Source organism: Pteropus alecto, unplaced genomic scaffold (genome assembly GCF_000325575.1).
Source record: "Pteropus alecto unplaced genomic scaffold, ASM32557v1 scaffold7, whole genome shotgun sequence".
Classification (NCBI taxonomy): domain Eukaryota; kingdom Metazoa; phylum Chordata; class Mammalia; order Chiroptera; family Pteropodidae; genus Pteropus; species Pteropus alecto.
Genome location: NW_006494614.1, coordinates 48,167,090 through 48,186,904, shown reverse-complemented (window position 1 = coordinate 48,186,904; position 19,815 = coordinate 48,167,090). Strand labels below are relative to the sequence as shown.

The 19,815-nt window shown below is 35.0% G+C and overlaps 1 protein-coding gene across 1 annotated transcript in view; it reads left to right on the top strand.

Annotated features, from left to right (window-relative positions):
• The window catches only part of GDPD4 (glycerophosphodiester phosphodiesterase domain containing 4), a 101,539-nt gene that overhangs the window by 66,689 nt on the left and 15,035 nt on the right, over positions 1 to 19,815 (top strand). Inside the window, exon 13 of the mRNA XM_015600276.1 lies at positions 7,919 to 8,066. Within this exon, the coding sequence (XP_015455762.1) occupies positions 7,919 to 8,066 (148 nt within the window). The remainder of the gene's footprint in view (positions 1 to 7,918; positions 8,067 to 19,815) is intronic.

The following is a 19,815-nucleotide window of genomic DNA, read 5'->3' as shown; positions in this document are numbered from 1 at the left end:
CCGCTTCTTCAGAATTTTGTGTGTGTCTATCCTTTTAGAATCTCCTATTCTCCCTATCTTGCCCTTCCCTCCCTGTCTTCCTCTCTCCCTCTGCCCACAAACATTTATCAAGTATAGACTAAGTCCCTGGAACATCGTCTTCTGCCACTTCTTTGTGCTTTACTCTCTCATTCAACACATGTTTTTGTATGCTTGGCATTTTTGTTTTTATATAAGGTGATCATTGAAAAGTCAAAATTTAAAAAGTTATTTCTTCCTGCCATTACCAGATGAATTACTGTACCTCACAAATAGCTTCGTGATCTAGATAGTCATATTTCTTATAGGTGTAATTAAGAGCATTACTAAATCAACTTAGAAAACCTCCAAAACATCCAAACATGAGAAGAAACTAAAATTATCAACCACCAGATTTGTAAATATATAATTAGAGACAGATTTTCAGAATTAAAAGCACCTGGGAATAAAATGTAAACTCTTTCAAACTGAACTGTTATTGATCACTGCTTAATTTAAATCCATATCCTCTCTCTTAGATTTAAAAGTAATGTTTTCAGATAATCCTAAATGTTTCAGAGACAGTGTCTTTTTTGGAGATATATGTATCCCAAATCTCTGTGAGCTTAATAAAAATTCCCCTAGATACCTTTCTGCATCTCAGGCCATGAACTAGGCTATGGGATGCATCTCTGTTTCTGTTCCTGCTTTCTTGCCTTTTGACCACAGGATAGTTTATCATAAAATATTTTTTTTTCCAGCATTGGAAAATTATGTTTTACCTCTATTTCCTAATCAGAAGATTTCTCTTTGCCAACTACTCTATTTTGAGTGTATTTTTTTAAATTTTTTTACTTTTTTCAAAGAAGAAATGGTTCTAAGATGATTTCCTTTTCTTCTAATCATAATTTAGATTAATCTAATAGTTGAGAAAACTTTTAATAGCTTCTATTTATTGAACTTTAATTATGTGTCAGGTTCTGTGGTTGGTAGACCACAGGTTCTTTTCCAAATCCTGGCCTACCCATCAGCCACACATATAACTTTGGACAAGTTTCTAATTATCAGTGTTCTTATTTGTCAGTTGAGAATAACAATAACCTGATGGAATGATTAAATGATTAAATGAGTTACTTTTTATTATGCACCTAGCCAAATGTTGGTCAAATGTAAGAACACAATAAATGTTAGCTTTTATCATCACTGTCCTTTTACGGTGTGTCCTGTAAGTTATCTTCATCCCTTTCCCCTTGCCTCTAACCCTTATTCCTTGCAATTACTGTTCTCCCTTTCTATAATTTCAAGAATGTTACATAAATCGTATCATAATGTATATAACCTGTTGTGATTGTATTATTTACAGATAATTCCCTTGAGATCCGTCCAGGTTGTTGCATGTATCCATGGTGTGTTCATTTTGTTGCTGAGTCATATTCTATTGTATGGATGTACTGTAGTTGATCATTTACCAACTTAAGAATATTTGATTCCTATTTATGAGCTATTATAAAGAAATATTGTGAACATTTGTGTATAGGTTTTCATGTGAACATATTTTTTTTAACTAAAATTCAGTAGTTTACTTAAATTTCCTTCATTTAAGAAAATGTTTAAATTTTGGTAAAATACACATAACATAAAATTTTTTATTTTAATCACTTTAAATGTATATTTCAGTGGTTTAAACATATTTATAACATTATGCAACCATCACACCATTCATCTACCTAATTCTTTTCATCTTGTAAACTCAAATTCTATGCTTATTAAACAATAATCTTACATTTCCCCCACCCCCAGAGCTTGGCAACCACTATTTCATTTTCTGTCCGAATGGTTTTGACTGTTGTAAGTGGTGTCATATAGTATTTGTCTGTTTTTGTGACTGGCTTATTTCACTTAAAGTCCTCAAGTTTCATCCATGTTGAAGTCAACCATTACAGAAGTTCCTTCATTTGTAAGGCTGAATAATATTTCATTGCATGTATATTTCACAATTTTCTTACCTATTCATCGGTTGATGGACGTTTGGGTTGCTTCCACATTTTAGCTATTGTGAATAATACTGCTTTGAACATGGGTGTACAAACATCTCTTTAAAACTCCGCTTTCACTTCTTTTGGATATAGAGACCTACCTCATTTTCTTGTGTTTAGCTTTATTATACTTCATAGATATCGAATTTTTTTACAAATTGATGATTTATGGCAACCCTGCATTGAGCAAGTCAATTGGCATTTACTCTCTTTGTGTATCTGAGTCACATTTTGGTAATTCTCACACTATTTCAAACTTTTTCATTATTATTATTACATTTGTTATGGTGATCTGTTATCAGCGATCTTTGATATTACTATCGTAATTGTTTTGAGATGCCACAAATCTCACCCATGTAAGATGGATAAATGTTGTATATGTTCTGGTGGCTCCATCAATTGGCCACTCCCCCATCTCTCTCTCTCTCTTCTCAGGCCTCCCACAACAGTACTGCATTTAGGCCAACTAATAATCCTCTAAGTGTTCAAGTGAAAGGCAGAGTCACATGTCTCCATTTTAAATCAAAACCTCGAAATGATTAGGTTCAGTGAGGAAGGCATGTGGAAAGCTAAGACAGCCAAAGAGCTAGGCCTGATGTGCTAGTTGTGAATGCAAAGGAAAAGTTCTTGGAGGAAATTAAAAGTGCTACTCCAGCGAACATACAAACGATTAGAAAGGAAAACAACCTTATTGTAGATATGGAGAAAGTTTTAGTGGTCTGGTAGAAGATCAAACCAACCATAACATTCTACTTAAGCCAAAGTCTGATTCAGAGCAAGGCCCTAACTCTCTTCACTTCGGCGAAGGCTGAACGAGAAAGGAAGCTGCAGAAGGAAAATTTGAAGCTACCAGAGGTTGGTTCATGAGTTTTAAGGAGAGAAACCACCTTCACAACATAAAAGTGCAATGTAAAGCAGCAAGTGCTGATATAGAAGCTACAGCAAGTTATCCAGAAGATCTAGCTAAGATAATTAATGAAGGTGGCTATACTAAACAATAGATTTTTCAATGTAGATGAACAGCATTATATTGGAAGGAGATGCCACCTAAGGACTTTCACAGCTGAAGAGGAGAAATCAATGCCTAGCTTCACAGTCTCAAAGGACAGGCTGACTCTTTTATTAGGGTCTAATGCAGTTGGTGACTTTGAATTGAAGCCGTTGCTCACTTACCAATCCAAAATTCCTAATGCCCTTAAGAATTATGTTGAACCTACTCTACCTGAGCTCTATAAATGGAACAACAAAGCCTAGATGATAGTACATTGCTTTACAGCATGATGTACTGAAGATTTACACCTGCCTTTGAGACCTACTGCTCAGAAAGAAAATTCCTTTCAAAATGTTACTGTTCATTGACTATGCATCTGGTCACACAAGAGCTCTTATGGAGATATACAAGATAATGATTTTTCGTGCTTGCTAACACAACAGTCATTCTGTAGTCCATGGATTCAAGGAGTTATTTTGACTTTTAAGTCATATTATTTATGAAGGTTTATTATTTTGTAAGGCTCTAGTTGTCATAGATAATGATTCCTCTGATGGGTCTGGGCCAAGTAAATTGAAAACTTTTTGAAAAGGATTCACTGTTCCAGATGCCATTAAGAACATTTGTCATTCATGGGAAGAGGTCAAAATACCAACATTAACAGGAGATTGGAAGAAATTGATTTCAACTCTCATGGATGGTTTGAGAGGATCGACTCTAATTTTGAAAGAAGTTTTACTGTGAGTAAAATTCTGTCATACAGCATCATATGCTATAGAAAAATCCGTGAAAGTAAGAGGCAATGATGGTTTTTATTTTATTTTATGAAATTGGTACAGCCAACCCAACCTTCAGTAATCACCATCCTGATCTGTCAGAAGCCATCAACATCAAGATAAGACCCTCTACCAGCAAAAAGATCATGACTTGTCGAAGGCTCAGATGATGGTTAGCATTTTTTAGCAATAAAGAATTTTTTTAATTAAGGCGTGTACATTTTTTTCTTAGACATAATGCTATTGCACACTTAAACTACAGTATAGTGTAAGCATAAATTTTTTTTCTTTTGACTCTGGTCAACTATTTCCTTAGAGGATCTTCTTCTTTTTTTTAAATTAAATTGATTGAGGGTGACATTGGTTAATAAAATTATATAGGTTTCAAGTATATAATTCAATATGCACTGGGAAACTAAAAAATTTGTGTGACTGGCTTTATTGCAATATCTGCTTTATTGCAGTGTTCTGATACCAGACCTGCAATATCTCCAACATATGTCTGTATACCCAGAAGTGGAATTGCTAGATCATATAGTTATTCTATTTTTATTTTTTGGAGAACCACCATATTGTTTTCCACAGCAGCTGTACCAGCAGTGCACAAGGTTCTAATTTTTACATATCCTCTGTATCCTTATTGATTTCTGTTTGAGGTAGCCATTCTAATGAGTTGATATTAGTTCTTCTTTAACTGTTTGGTGGAATTCACCAGTAAAGTCATTGAGTCTAAAAATTTTATTTTTCAGGAGATTTTTGTTTAATGATTCAATCTCCTTACTCATTAGAGGTCTTAACATTTTCTAGTTCTTCATGATTCAGTCTTGGTAGATTTTGTGTTTCTAAACAAAATTTTTCCATTTAATCCAGGTTATCCAATTTGTTGGGGGGAACAGTTGTTCAAAGTACTCTCTTATAATCCTTTTCATTTCTTTAAAATTGGTAGTAATGTCCCCAACTTTTATTTCTGATTTGGGTAATTTGAAGGTTTTTTTTCTTATTAGTCTATCCAGCTAAAGGTTTATTATTTTCGTCAATCTTTTCAAAAATCTAAGTTTTGGTTTCATTGATTTCTTTGTTGGTTTTCTCTTCTCTATTTTGTTTATGTCAGCTTTAATTTTTATTATTTTCTTACCTTTGTTGAGTTAATTTTTCTTTTTCTAGTTTTTGTAAAGTTTGGTTATTGACTTGAGATCTTTCTTGTTTTTTAAATGTAAGCATTGATAGCTATAAAAATTTCCCCTAGAACCATTTTTGCTGCATCCCACGAGTTTTGATATGTTGTTTTCATTTTTCATCCAAGTATTTTATAACTTCCTTTGTGATTATTTTTTTGATTCTTTGTTTAAAAGTGTGTTGTTTAATTTCCATAAATGTGTAATTTTCTAGTTTTTCTTCTGTTAATTAACTTCTAGCTTCATCCTGTTGTGATTGAAGAAGATACTTTGTATGATATCTGTCTTTTTACAACTATTGACACTTAATTTGTGATCTAATATATGGTCTATGCTAAAAAAAATACCCCATGTGCACTTGAGAAGAATGTATATGCTGTTATTTCTGGGTTTAGTGTTTTGTGTATTTCTGTTAGGTATAGTTGGTTTCTTGTGTTGATTAAAAACTATTTAGCTTCTGTCTGCTCATTCTATCTATTTTTGAGAATGAGATTTTGAAGTCTTCAACTATTATACAACAATTATTGTATTTTTCTTAATGTATATTGTCCTTTTTTGTCTCTTGTAACCTCTTTTGATTTAAAGCCATTTTGTCTGGCAATGTGGCCATGCATGCTGTTTTTGGTACCTCTTTGCATGGAACATCTTTTTTTCATCCTTTTACTTGCACTCTATATGTGTCTTTGGATCTAAAATGCATCTTTCATAGACAGCATAAAGTTAGATCATGTGTTTTTATTCATTTTTTCATCTCTGTCTTTTGATTGGAGAGTTTAATCCATTTATATTTAAAATAATCACTGATAAGGAGGGACTTTTATTATTTTGTCACTTCAGTAATTTCTGTAAATATTTGTTATTTCGTTTCTATCATCTGATATTTTGTTATTTCTATATGCTTTATAGCTTGTTTGTACCTTATTTTTTGCTTTACTTTTGTTTTTTGTGTTTAGTTGATTATTTTGTGGTAAAATGTTTATATCTTTTTCTCACTTTTGTGTATATTTATACCTATTTTCCTTGTGATTACCATAGGAATTACATTTAACTTAAAGTTATGACATTTTGAATTTATACCAGCTTAACTTCAATAACATACAAAACTCTGCTCCTTTATAGCTCCATTCCTACCCTTTTCAGTTGTCTGTCCAATTACTCCCACACCATCTATTGTAAAAACTCTTTTTATTCCACTGAATTACTGTTGCACCTTTCTCAAAAATCATTTGGGCATATTTGTGTGGGCATATTTCTGGGTATTAAATTACATACCACTGATCTATGTATCTATGCTTTCTAATACCATACTGTTTTGATTTCTGTAACTATATAGTAAGATTTAATATTGGGTAATGTGTTTCACTCCCAATTTCTTTTTCTTTTTCAAGATGGTTTTAGTTTCTTTGGGGTTGTGCTTTTCCATATACATTTTAGAATAAGCTGGCCTAATTGTACAAAAAACATTGCTGGGATTTTGGTAGGAGTTGCATTAAGCCTGCAAATCAATTTGAGGAGAATCGACATCTTTATAATGTTGAGTCTGCCAATCCATGAACACATATGTCTCTCCATTTACTTAAATCATTTTTAATTACTGTTATCATTTTTTAGTTTTCAACTTACAGATCCTATACTTAATTTGTCAAATTTATACCTAGCTATTTCATTTTCTTTGAGGTAATTTTTAATTTCATTGTATTTTTAATTTCAGTGTCTGTATATTCATTATTAATATACAGAATTGTGATCTTTTTTGAGTGTGTTTCAAAAAGTTTAGAAAGTAGTTTTTACTACTCTTTTCTTGTTTCTATTTTTTAATTTATCTTTAGGGAATCTGTAGAATTGTCTTAGAGACATACTGGGTAAATAATTGATGACACTCCTACAAAGGTGGTATTATTATTTTTACCTTACAGTTTATATACCAAGCATTAGAACTTGCCACACTAGTATATGACAGAGCTGAGATTCAAACCCCAAATGCTATACCAACTCAATTTTCAAAAAAAATTTTTTGAAGGCACTTACATTGTGTATTTTCTGAGAAATTTAATCCCTGAAAATGACAACTTGATTAAAATTACTAGAAACTTTTCTATTTATCTTCTTCCTGTCTCTAGATAGTGCAGAAGTATCTACCAATATTTAGTGCGTTGGGTTCCATTTCCCCTACTCAGTGCTTATAAAACTTATTTATATTTGAATTTAAATATTCACCTATATAAATATAAATTTATGTAATATATAAATAAATATATAAATTTATTATCTGTATATAAATAAGAAATATAAATACATTTATATAATGAAATAAATATTCATTTATTCATTCCTTCAATTATGATTTATGAAGGCAGATATTTTGCTAGGTACTGGATATACAGAGATGAATAAGGCACTGTCTCTGCATTTAATTTGCTTATACTCAAGTAAAGAAGACTGACAGGAAAGCAGATAGAGTATTGTCAAGTGCTTAGATGAAAGTAAGTATAATTGCTACCTAAGAGTGTGCTGGAGCTGGATCATACCAGCTCATGGTAGCCAATTATTAAAATACTCACAAACTTTAGAAACCTGTTTTACCAGTGGTAGCTTGAAATTGGCTATTTACACCATGGAAATTGGCAAATAGTACAAATAAGGGTTTTCTTTTCCCTCCCTCCATCCCTCCCCCTGCCTCTCTCTTTCTTCTTTCCTCTTTTCCTTTAGGACATCCATTTTACTAACATACCACTATTGGTGTAGGAGGTATTAAATCCAGTCCTTTATCTCATTGCAACATGAGCCCATTCTGCATGTCATATCATAAATTGTCCTAGGACCAGCTGCTTCTGGTGATCTAAACAACAGCCTTTCTTTCACAAACATGGTGGCTGTTCCCCTTTTAGATAGTAAGAGTGAGATTAAGTCTAAATCCCCCTGTGGGTTCTGTTTTTGTTCCAGAGATTATAAAGCAGCTAACATCAACATCAACTTATACATCGTCAATGAACCTTGGCTCTACTCACTGGCCTGGTGCTCCAGGATTCACTCAGTGACCACAGACAACATTCAGCTCCTGAGGCAGATAAATCACCCTTACTTCTTCATGGTGAGCTGGTTGCCCAGATTGTTCTTCCAAGTCTGGTACAGTAGGAGTCTGTGTAACTGACCTGACTCATACATTGCCCACTGTGCCATCTCCTGGGGAGCTACTTAAGAGCAGAGACTTCTGAGATATTGGAGATGTGGCATTCTCCCTTTTATAACCCAGGTCCTTCTGTGATTTTCAGGGATAAAAAGATATTTTTCTAACAATTACTGTTTATTCTTACAATGTGCTTTTCACGCATTATGTAATTTAGTCCTCTGAGTTAGCCACTGTTATTATCCCCATGAGGAAACAAGCATGAAGATATTAAGATTCTTGCACATTGTTGTTTCATGATGCAAGATTCAGAATGAGGTTTGAATCTAGAGTTTTGTTATTATAGTCCTACCTTCCTAGAGGCATGGCAACAATGACAATGGCATGGGATATGGAGAGAAAAACAAGTGTACTTGACTCCAAAGTGAAAACTGTGTGTCCTAAACAAAATACTTTTGAAGAGGAGAGTCAGTGTTTAGTCACATAGCTTGGTTTCCCCTTCTGGCCCTGTTATTGCTTATTGCCAGAGGGTTGGGGACCTTAAGACCCGGGTAACAGTCCTAGCTAAATCTCATCATTTATTTGTAGAGGGAGCCCCAGCTTATCAGTTAACTGTTAACAGAGCCTGTTTTTCTTATCTTTGTAGAATAGGTTGACAGAGTGGTACACAATAGTATATACCAGAAAATGGTTTAATTTCTCTTCATTGACTCTTTATACCATTCTGTGAGCTAGACCTTTCCCTGACCTTGAATGAAATCTTACTCTGATCCCATAGCTTTTCTAGTCACTCTTAGATAATTTCTAAAAGTTCATGTTAATCACCAGAAAGCCTCAATTCAGTATCAAATTATCCAGTCCAGAATAATAACCCAAACTCTAAACTGCTTTGAAAGTTAAAGCTTTAGACAGAGAAGTCTAAATGAAAAACTTAAATATTTCAGGTTGACTTCTTCATACCTCCATCCTAACTAACTTCTTTTTCTGATGTGTTCAGGGACAGGACCAAGGAGAGTGGGGATCAAGGTCAGGGGCACAATCTCACAGGGCCAGTAGTGCATTGAGGCCCTCTGGTGGCATTATCAGATTGTTGACCTTTTTTTCTCAGTGACTTGGGCAGCTTTCTGGAAATGACCTTGAAGGAAATATTGGATGGCAGATCCCTTGGCAAGAGTGAAGCTTCTCCACCTGTCTGTCCTTATATAGTTTCTCTTCATGTGTGCTATATATTTTTATAATGTTTTTGTCTTTTAAAATTGATTAGAAAGAAAATTTATGCATTATATATAATTTAATCATTGTAACCATGCATAAATTAGAAAGCAACATACACCTTCATAATCCTATCCCACTAATTCAGTAATGTCTCAAAGTTGTCCCTTTGGATATATTAAATAAAACTTTTCATTTTAATATTTTAATTGATAATATTTGAATTCATGTGATTCAAAATTCAAAAAGGAAAAATTGTATATAAGTAAAAAAAACTTCCTTCTACAACAGGCCTTGGCCTTTTTAAAGGACTCCATGTCACTTTGTTCAGGGATGTAGGGCCAGTATCCACGGGCTTTCTCAAGCAGCCCATACTCTGGTGTTAGAACATACAGATTCAAGTCTTGGCTTTACCAGTTATTGTGTAAACTTGGAAATGTTAGTTAACCTGTCTGCGCTTCAGTTTGTTTATTTGTAAATGGGAGATAATAATAATAGAAACACTTTTATCTAACACAGCCTTATCTGATCATTGATCTGTTAATTGAAAAGGTTTAAGTGGGGAATCAGAAAAAGTATACAGTCTATCAGCTTTTCCTATTTAAAAAAGCTCACCTAAAACTTAGTGGCTCTAAAGAAACAAATATCTGTCACATTCTGTATGATGGTTGAGTGGTTCCTCTGGTCTGACCCAGCTTGGTTGGGCTATATGGTCTAGGATGGCCTCATTTATATGTCTGGGGTCTTACCTGGGAGGACTGGAGTGTCGTCTTCTTGTGATCACTCGTCCTCAAGGCAGCCAACTTGAGCAGTGGGTTCCTAGCAGCAAGAGAGGTCAAGCAGTGGTGGCAATGTGTTCCCAGCAGGAAGAGTGGTCAAGCCCCAATGCACATGTACTTTTCAAATTTTCCCAGTGTGATATTTGCTAATGTTCCATTGGCCAAAAAAAAATATCTCATGGTCAAGTCCAGATTCAAGGTGGGGCAGGAGAGAAACAGACTCCACCTCTTGATGGGGAGGAACAGCAAAGTCACATTGCATATGGGCTTGTTTTTCTTTATTAAATTTATTGGGGTGACATTGGTTAATAAAATTATATAGTTTTAAGTGTGCAATTCAACAGTACATCATCTATACATTACATTGTGTTCACTACTCAAAATCAAATCTCCTTCCGACAGCATATATTTGACCCCTTTTACCCACTTTACCCTTAGCTACCTCCCCCTATTCCTTTCCCTCTGGTAACCACTAAACTGTTGTCTGTGTCTATGAGTCTCTGTTTGTGTCATTCGTTTGTTGCTTTCCATTTTACATCACATATGAGTGAAATTACATGGTTCTCAACTTTTTCTGTCTGACTTACTTCACTTAGCATGATGATCTCAAGATCCATTCATGTTGTTGCAAATGGCAGTATTTCATCTTTTCTTATGGCTGAGTAATATTCCATTGTATGTGTGTACCACATCTTCTTTATCCAGTCATCTGTCGAAAGATACTTGGGTTGTTTCTGTGTCTTAGCCACCGTGAATAATATTGCAATAAACATTAGGATGCACATATCTTTATGGATAAACGTTTTCAAATTTTGGGTGTGTATAGCCAGAAGAGAGATTGCTGGGTTATGTGGTAATTCTATTTTTAATTTTTTTGAGGATACTCCATACTGTTTTCTGTAGTAGAAAACAGTGCATGAGAGTTCCTTTTTCCCCCGCAACCTCTCCAATATTTGTTGTTACTTGTTTTGCTGATAATAACCATTCTAACAGGTGTGAGATGGTATCTCGTTGTGGTTTTGATTTGCATTTCCCCAATAGCTAGTGAATTTGAGCATCTTTTCATATGTCTTTTGGCCGTTTGTATGTCTTCTTGGGAGAAGTGTTTTTTCAGATTCTCTGCCTGTTTATTAATTGGATTGTTTGTTTTTTTGTTGTTTAGTTGAATGAGTTCTTTACATATTTTGGATATTAGCCTGATCTGAAGTGTTCGTAAATATCTTCTCCCATTCGGTTGGTTGCCTCATTGTTTTGTTGATGGTTTCTTTTGCCATGCAGAAGATTTTTAGTATTATATGGTCCCATTCATTTATTTTTGCTTTTACTTCCCTTGCTTTTGAAGTCAAATTCATAAAATCTTCTCTAAGACCAAGGTGCATGAATTTAGTACCTATGTTTTCTTCTATGCAATTTGTTGTTTCAGGTCTTACTTATATTTAGGTCTTTCATCCATTTCAAGTTAATTTTGGTGTATGGTGACAGATAGCAGTCAAGTTTCATTTGTCTGCACATGGCTTTCCAATTTTCCCAGCACCATTTATTGAAGAGGCTTTTTTTTCTCCATTATTTGTTTTTGGCTTTTCTGTAGAAAATTATTTGCCCATATATATGTGAGTTTATTTCTGGGTTCTCAGTTCTGTTACACTGTTCTGTGTATCTGTTTTTCTGCTTATCTGTTGTTACTTTGTAGTATAATTTGAAGTCAGGGAGTGTGATACCCCTGGCCTTGATCTGTTCCCTCAGGATTGCTTTAGTTATTAGGGGTGTTTAGTGGTTCCATACAAATCTGATGATTTTCTTTTCTATTTCTTTAAAAAGTGCCATTGGAGTTTTGATGGGGATTACATTAAATCTGTATATTACTTTGGATAATATGGCCATTTTTATTATGTTGATTCGTCCAATTCATGAACATGGATTATCTTTCCATTTCTTTGTGTATTCTTCAATTTCCTTTAAGTAATGTGTTGTAGTTTTCAGTGTATAGGTAATTTCCATCGTTTGTTAAGTCTATTCCTCAGTATTTTATTCTTTTAGTTGCAATTGCAAAACGAAAGTTGTTTTATTCTTTCTTTTTCTGAAAATTCATTGTTAGGAACATGTGGATTTTTGTACATTGATGTTGTATCCTGCAACTTTACTGTATTTGTTTATTGTTTCTAATAGTTTTTTGGTGGAGTCTTTTGGGGTTTCTATATAAAGAATCATGTTGTTGCAAAAAGTGACAATTTGACTTCTTCATTCCCAATTTAGATGACTTTTCTTTCTCTTGCCTGATTGCTCTTGCTAGGACTTCCAATACTACATTGAATAATAGTGATGAGAGCGAGCATCTTTGTCTTGTTCCTGATCTTAGAGGAAAAGCTTTCGGGTTTTTACCATTAAGTATAATATTAGCTAATGGTTTGTCATATATGGCTTTCATTATGTGCAGGTACTTTCCTTCTATATCCATTTAATTGAGTGTTTTAATCATAAGTGGATGCTGTATCTTGTCAAATGCTTTTTCTGAATCTGTTGATATGATCATATGATTTTAACCTTTATTTTTTGATGTGGTGTATCACAGCAATTGATTTGCATGCATTGAACCATCATTGCACCCCTGGAATGAACCATCACTTGATTGCAATGTATAACCTTTTTAATAATGTATTGTTGTATTTGATTTGCTAGTAGTTTGTTTAGGATTTTTGTATGTGTATTATTCAGAGATGTTGGTCTGTAGTTTCCTTTTTTGTGTGTTACCTTTACCAGGTTTCGATATCAGGGTAATGTTGACCTCATAAAATAAATTAGGAAGTATTTCCTCTTCAGTTTTTTGGAAGAGTTTGAGAAAGACAGGTATTAAATATTTTTTGAATGCTTGGTAGAATTCACTAGTGAAGGCATCTGGTCTTGAACTTTTACTTTTTAGGAGGTTTTTGATGATTGTTTCAATTTCCTTACTGTTGGATCAGTCTATTTAGAGTTTCCAGTTCTTCGTGATACAGTCTAGGAAAGTTATATATTTCTAAGAACTTGTACATTTCTTCTAGGTTATTGAATTTGACGGCATATAGCCTTTCATAGTATTCTTGTATGATTCTTTGTATTTCTGTGATATCTGTCATAACTTCTCCTCTTTCATTTCTGATTTTGTTTATTTGTGTCTTTTCCTTTTTTTTTTCCTTAGTGAGTTCAGCCAGCCCTTTGTTGCGTTAATTTTTTCTAGTGTCTTTTTGTTTTCAATTTCATTTATTTCTATTCTAATTATTATTATTCCCATATTTCTGATGACTTTGGACTTCATTTGCTCTTCTTTTTCTATTTCTTGAAGATGTAATATTTCAGATTTTTCTTGTTCCTTGAGGTAGGCCTATAATGACATAAACTTTGCTCTTATCACTTTTGCTGTATCCCAAAAGTTTTGATATGTTGTAGTTTCATTCTTATTTGTTTCTATGTATTTTTAGATCTCTCCTATTATTTCTTCATTGACTCAGTCATTCCTCTGTAACATGTTGTTTAACCTCCATATATTTGTGGGTTTTTCTACTTTCTTTTCGCAGTTGATCTCCAGTTTCAAAGTATTGTGTTTGGAGATTATGCTTGGTATGATTTCAGTCTTCTTAAATTTCAACATATGGTCTATCCTTGGAGAATGTTCCATGTGCACTAGAGAACAATGTATAATCTAGTGATTTGAGATAAAAGGCTCTGTATAAATATTGATTATGTCCATTTGGTCTAATGTGTCATTTAAGGCTAATATTTCCTTATTGATTTTCGGTTTGGAAGATCTATCCATAGCTGTCAGTGGAGTCTTTAGGTCTCCTACTATAACTGTATTTTTAGTCAGTTTCTCCCTTTAGTTCTACTAGTACTTGCTTTATATATTTTGGTGCTCCCTGATTGGGAGCATATATATTGATAAGCGTTATGTCTTCTTGATGCATTGCCACTTTAAGCATAATGAAATGCCTGTCTCTGTCTCTTGCTACCTTTTTTACCTCTTAAGTCTATTTCATCAGATATAAGTATGGCTATACCTACTTTTCTCTGGATGCTGTTTGCTTGGAATATTGTTTTCTACCCTTTCACTTTGAGTCTATATTTGTCCTTGCACCTGAGATGTGTCTCTTGATGGCAGCATATGGTTGCATTTTGTTTTTTGATCCAGTCTGTTACTTTGTGCCTTTTTATTGATGAGTTCAGATTATTTACATTTACGTTGATTATTGATGTATGAGGATTTCCTTTAGCCATCTTATCTTTTGTAGCTCGGTGTCTTCATCATTTTTTGGCCTTCTGGTTCTCTCTGTTATTTTAGTTTGGAGATATTCTATAATTTTTTTTCTTCTATTCCCTCTTTTTTATATTATGTGTCTCAGTTCTGGCTTTTCTTGTGTGGTTACCACTAAGTTTGTGTAAAGGAAAATTTCATATATACAGTAGTCCTTTTTCTTCTACATGCATCTTATCTCCATTCCCCTTTGCAAATTCAGACCTTGACCCCCTCCCATTTTATGTTTTTATTGTCACAAATTATCCCTATTTATGCTGTGTGTTCATTTCCAAGTTGTAGTAGCTATTGTTATCGTCTTCTTTTTTTATGTTTTTACCTCCTTTAACTTTCATGTTATATTTAAGTATATATTGCCCTATTCTGTATAAGAGTTGCACTTTCCTGCTTCTATCTGCCAGTCTGTCTGTCACCCTACTCATAGTTTTGTATCCTTTTGCCTTTTTGTTTCAAGTAGAATAACCCCTTTCAGTATTTCCTGTAATGCTGTGGTAAATTCCTTCAGCTACTGTATGTCTGGAAAGGTTTTTATTTCTCCTTCATATCTAAAAGATGACTTTGCTGGACATATTATTCTTGGCTAGTAACTTCTCTCTTTTAAATTTTGAACATTATATCCCACTTCCTCCTAGCTTATAGTTTCTGCTGAAAAATCCAATGATAGTCTAATGGGTTTTCCTTTATAGGTTATCGTCTTCCCTGACTGCTTTGAGAATTCTTTCTTTTTCACTAATTTTTGACAATTTTAATATAGTATGCCTCGGAGAGGCCTTTTTAAATTGAGATAATTAAGTGTTCTGATTGCTTCTTGGATTCTATGGTTTAGTTTTTCCTGTAGGTTTGGGACATTCTCATTGACTATTTGTTTGAATAGACTCTCTGTTCCCTCCTTGCTCTCATATACTTCTGGTATACCTATTAATTTTATATTGTTCTTTCTGGTGGAGTCAGATAGTTCTTGTAGAGCTCTTTCATTTTTATTTACTGTCAAGTCTCTCTCTCTTCATCTGCATCATTTCCAGATTTCTGTCTTCAATATCACGAATTCTTTCTTCCATTTGGTCAGCTGTATTTCCTAAGCTCACTGTTTCATTCTTCATCACTTTTATTGAGTTTTTCAGCTCCAGAATGTCTATTTGGTTCTTTTTTAAAGTTTCAGTCTCTGTGGTAATGTATTTTTTGTTTGTTGATTTTATTTTTGAGTTCACTAAACTGCCTATCTGATTTTTCTTGCATCTCGTTGCATTTTTTCAGAACTGCAATCTTGAATTCTCTGTCATTTAAATCACATATTTCCATATCTTTAAGTTTATTTTCTGGAGATTTTTAATTTTCTTTTTAAGCAGCCTTGTTACCTTGCTTCATGATATTTAATGGATTATTTCTCTGCATAGGCATTTATGGGAATAAGCTCTTTTATTTTATTTAATTATTATTAAGAGTGATGCCTATTTAAGGTCAATAAAAGAGGTTTTTCTTTTGTTTTCCAGTAGGTGGTGCTTGAAGGAGTACAAACCTCTTCTTGCACTGCTCAGGCTTCTTGGATCTCTGTTGGGTATTGGACAATGCCTTGTATTCCCTGGAAAGATGGGTGTTTCCTTTGTGATCAGGTCACCTTGGTCTCAGGGATCCACTCCTTTGGGAGAATGTTGTGGGTAATGGGATTCTGAACCCCTGAAGTCCCAGTGTGCTTCCTGAGGTGTCCAGGTGCCCCCACTAGGATCAGCCTCGATGGGTGTGGGTAGGGTAGGTTGGGAGAGGCCACTGGTGTATTTGAGGCTTTGCTTTTCTTTCAATAGTGGCCACTGCCAGACCTCAGCTGCCTCATCTCTGTATATCCACCGTTGTCACTGGCATTAGCCACAGTGTATGGATCTGCCACTCAGGAGATGTCTCTTCAGTTTGAAGAGCTGTAGATATTCTGCTTTGTAACCTGACACTCACTGCTATAGTTTCTTCTGGGACCTACTGCTAGCTTTGGGAGGGTGCAGGGAAGTGAGCTCTGGGAGAGTGTGGGGAGGTGGCCAGGCTCTGTGGCTTTGTTTTTTGCCTGGCACTGGCAGCTGCTGGAACATAGCTGTCACACAGCTGTATTCCATCTCTGCACTGATAAATTGCTGTGTTCAGCCATATTATATGCTAACCACTCTGGCAGGAATTCTCAGGGCTACAGAGTGAATGCAGCAGCCTTACTCCTCTCCTCTCCCCGTGACCTGCCTTGAGCTCCAGGTTGTGTCTGTAACAACTGTCTCTGCTGTTCTCCCTTCCCTCCTCCCCTCTTTTCTTATACTCTACCACCTTCTGATGTTTTGATGCAAAAATCTCTCAGAGTGTTTGTGTGTTAGGTTGGGAATCCTTTGTTGGATTATAGCTGTTCACTTTGTTGTAATATTAATTGGAGACATCATGATGGCCCCCTCAAGCTGCCATACTTCTGATGTCATTCCCCAGGCTTGAATTTGGGGAGGAATGTTGTGGTCATTTTATTATCTACCATACATGTACCTTACACGTTTTACTTTAAGATATTCATTTACCTTTTGACATAGAGTCAAATTTTTTTTGAGGATAATTCAGCTGGTTGAATTCTGTATTCTCTTGCTTATTTAAACATCCAGATGAACCAAGTATGATTTCTAAGTTTTACTTTTTTAAAGCAGAACAAGAACTTAGTCATAGAGAGAAACAGTCTGAATAAGGACTATACCCATAATTTAATAATCTCCCTATCCCAATTTTTTATAGCAGTGGTCCCCAACCTTTTTGGCACTAGGGACCAGGGATTCTGAGAATCTAGATTATGAGAATTAGATTATGAGAATCTAATGCCTGATGATCTGAGGTGGAGCTGAAGCAGTGATGCTACTAGCACAGGGGAGTGGCTGCAAATACAGATGAAGTTTTGCTCGCTCAACCACCTCTCACCTCTTGCCGTGTGGCTCAGTTCCTAACAGGCCATGGACCGGTACCGGTCCACAGCCTGAGGGTTGGGGATCTCTGTATTATAGTGTTTCACTCACACCTAATTCAAATGTAGTTTATTTTTTTATGAACTACTCTGTCTTCATTGAGTTTTTCAAAGCATTGACTTAGTTTTCTTGAAAATGACATAATTTTTTCCTGCTCATTTTATAGATTTAAATAATATTTAACTACACTGCAGTTATAACAATGAATGTAACTGTTCTAAGCCATATGAGGAACAAGAACAACTGATTCTTGATGTTGCTTGGTGATGCTTAACCGGGGAGCATGAGGGAGCAGGTTGAGGCATCAGTCAGTCTGTTTCCCAGAGGAGATTAAGAGCCTCGGTTTAGTAGAAGTTGGTTAAGCGCTTCCTCTGTATCTGCATATTAAGGCTATTGTGAGTATTAGATATGAAATTAGGACAATTGTATGGGCACTCTGGCTGTGCTCTAACATCAGGCAGGGAATGTAGATTGTGCTCCAGAATTGTGCAGTGCCACAGGCTGGGCTTCTGAGAGTATTTTGCAAGTGCTTCTACCTGGCTCCTCTACCTCAAAAGAAGGACCAAGTTTATATTATAAAAAAATGAATGTAGTTTAAAGGAAAACTTTCCCCTGAATGATGGGTAATTTCAGTTATTTAAAGCAAATGGAGTGACGTCAGAAGCATGGCATAGTGAGAAATGTCCCCAGATCTCTCTCTTTGAAATAACAATAAGTTGAACATCTATAATTCAACAAAAAACACCCAACCAGCACACAAGCACGTCTGAGTGAGGGATCCGTGATAAGAGCTACCACAGGTCAGAACACTGGGAGTCCGGTGGTAGACTGGGAGAAACAAGCTGTCTGTCATACATGGAGCTTCCTGCAGGAGAAGTGGGAGGGGAGAAGGTACAGTGAGTGCCCTGAACAGCCATGCCTGAGAGAGCTGTGAGCTCCACGCAGCGGCAGTGCCCAGGGATCAGGGCAGAAATCAGAGAGGTGGGAATGGCAAAGAAGCAACAGTTGATTATTATCAGCCAGGGTAGCAAAACACAAGGCTGAGCTGCAGCCCCCAAGCCCCTGTGCAGAGGGCCACTCCCCCATATCCTCCAAGACAGAACAACATGGACCCAGGGGAATCTGAGCAAATGCTTCCGAAACTGTTGCTAACACTGACAGGGACTGAGACTGAGAGTAGCAAGCATGATTGAATATATGGGGGGGAAAAAAGGGCATTTTTAACTTTATGTAAAGCAGAGATCCAAGAGGCTGGAAACAAAAAGAAAAATGTCTTCTTTACAACAGGCTAAAGAGAGAAGATATATGTATAATATATCTTCTTCCAGAAAAGGCAAAATATACTTCCATTAATGCTCAGGCAGAAAAATAGTCCATTAAACACCATGAACAAACAAGGTGACGAGGCATCTCAGAAAGAAAGAGATACTGAGGGACACTTCATAATGAAGGGAATCATAAACCAAGAAGAAATAACACTTATTAATAACTATGATCCCAATCAGGGGGCCCCAAAATATATAAAACAATTACTAACAGAACTAAAGAGAGAAACAGACCAAAACACTATTGTAGTGGGGGACTTAAATACCACACTGTCAGATATGAACAGATCATTCAAACAGAAAATCCATAAGGTAATAACATCCTTAAATGACACATTAGACCATCTGGACATAATTGACATTTACAGAGCCTTTCATCTCAAAACAACTGCTTATACATTCGTCTCTAATGCACGCAGGATATTCTGAAGAATTTACCTAATGCTGGGACATGGAGATAGCCTCAACAAATATAAGAGGGTTGAAATCATACCAACCATATTCTCTGATCATAATGCTTTGAAACTAGAGATCAACTGCAAAAAGCAAGCAGGAAGTACCACAAATACATGGAAATTAAACAACATACTACTGAAGAATAACTGGGTCAGAGAAGGAATAAAAAGAGAAATGGAGAGATGCATAGAAATGAATGATAATGATGGTACAACATATCAGAACTTTTGGGACATGGCAAAAGGGGCAATCAGAGAATAGTTCATATCATTCTAGGTCTATCTCAAAAAAACAAGAACAAGCTCAAATAAACAAACTAATAAACTAATGCTTCATCTTAAAAAATTAGAAAAAGAATAATAGATAAAGCTTAAAATCAGTAGAAGGAAAGAAATAATCAAAATTAGAACATAATTAAATTAAATTATAAACAAAAGAAATGAAAGAAACAAATAAATAAAACAAAGAGCTGGTCTTTGAGAAGTTTAATAAAATTGACAAAGCACTGGCTAGATTCACTAAAGAAAAAGGAGAAAGGACACAAATAAACAAAATCAGGAATAAGAGAGAGGAAATTATGACCGACATTGCAGAAATACAAAGGCTCAAGAAAGAATACAATGAAAAAAGATATAAAATTTAATAACCTAGAAGAAATGGACTAGTACTTAGAAAAATACAGTCTTC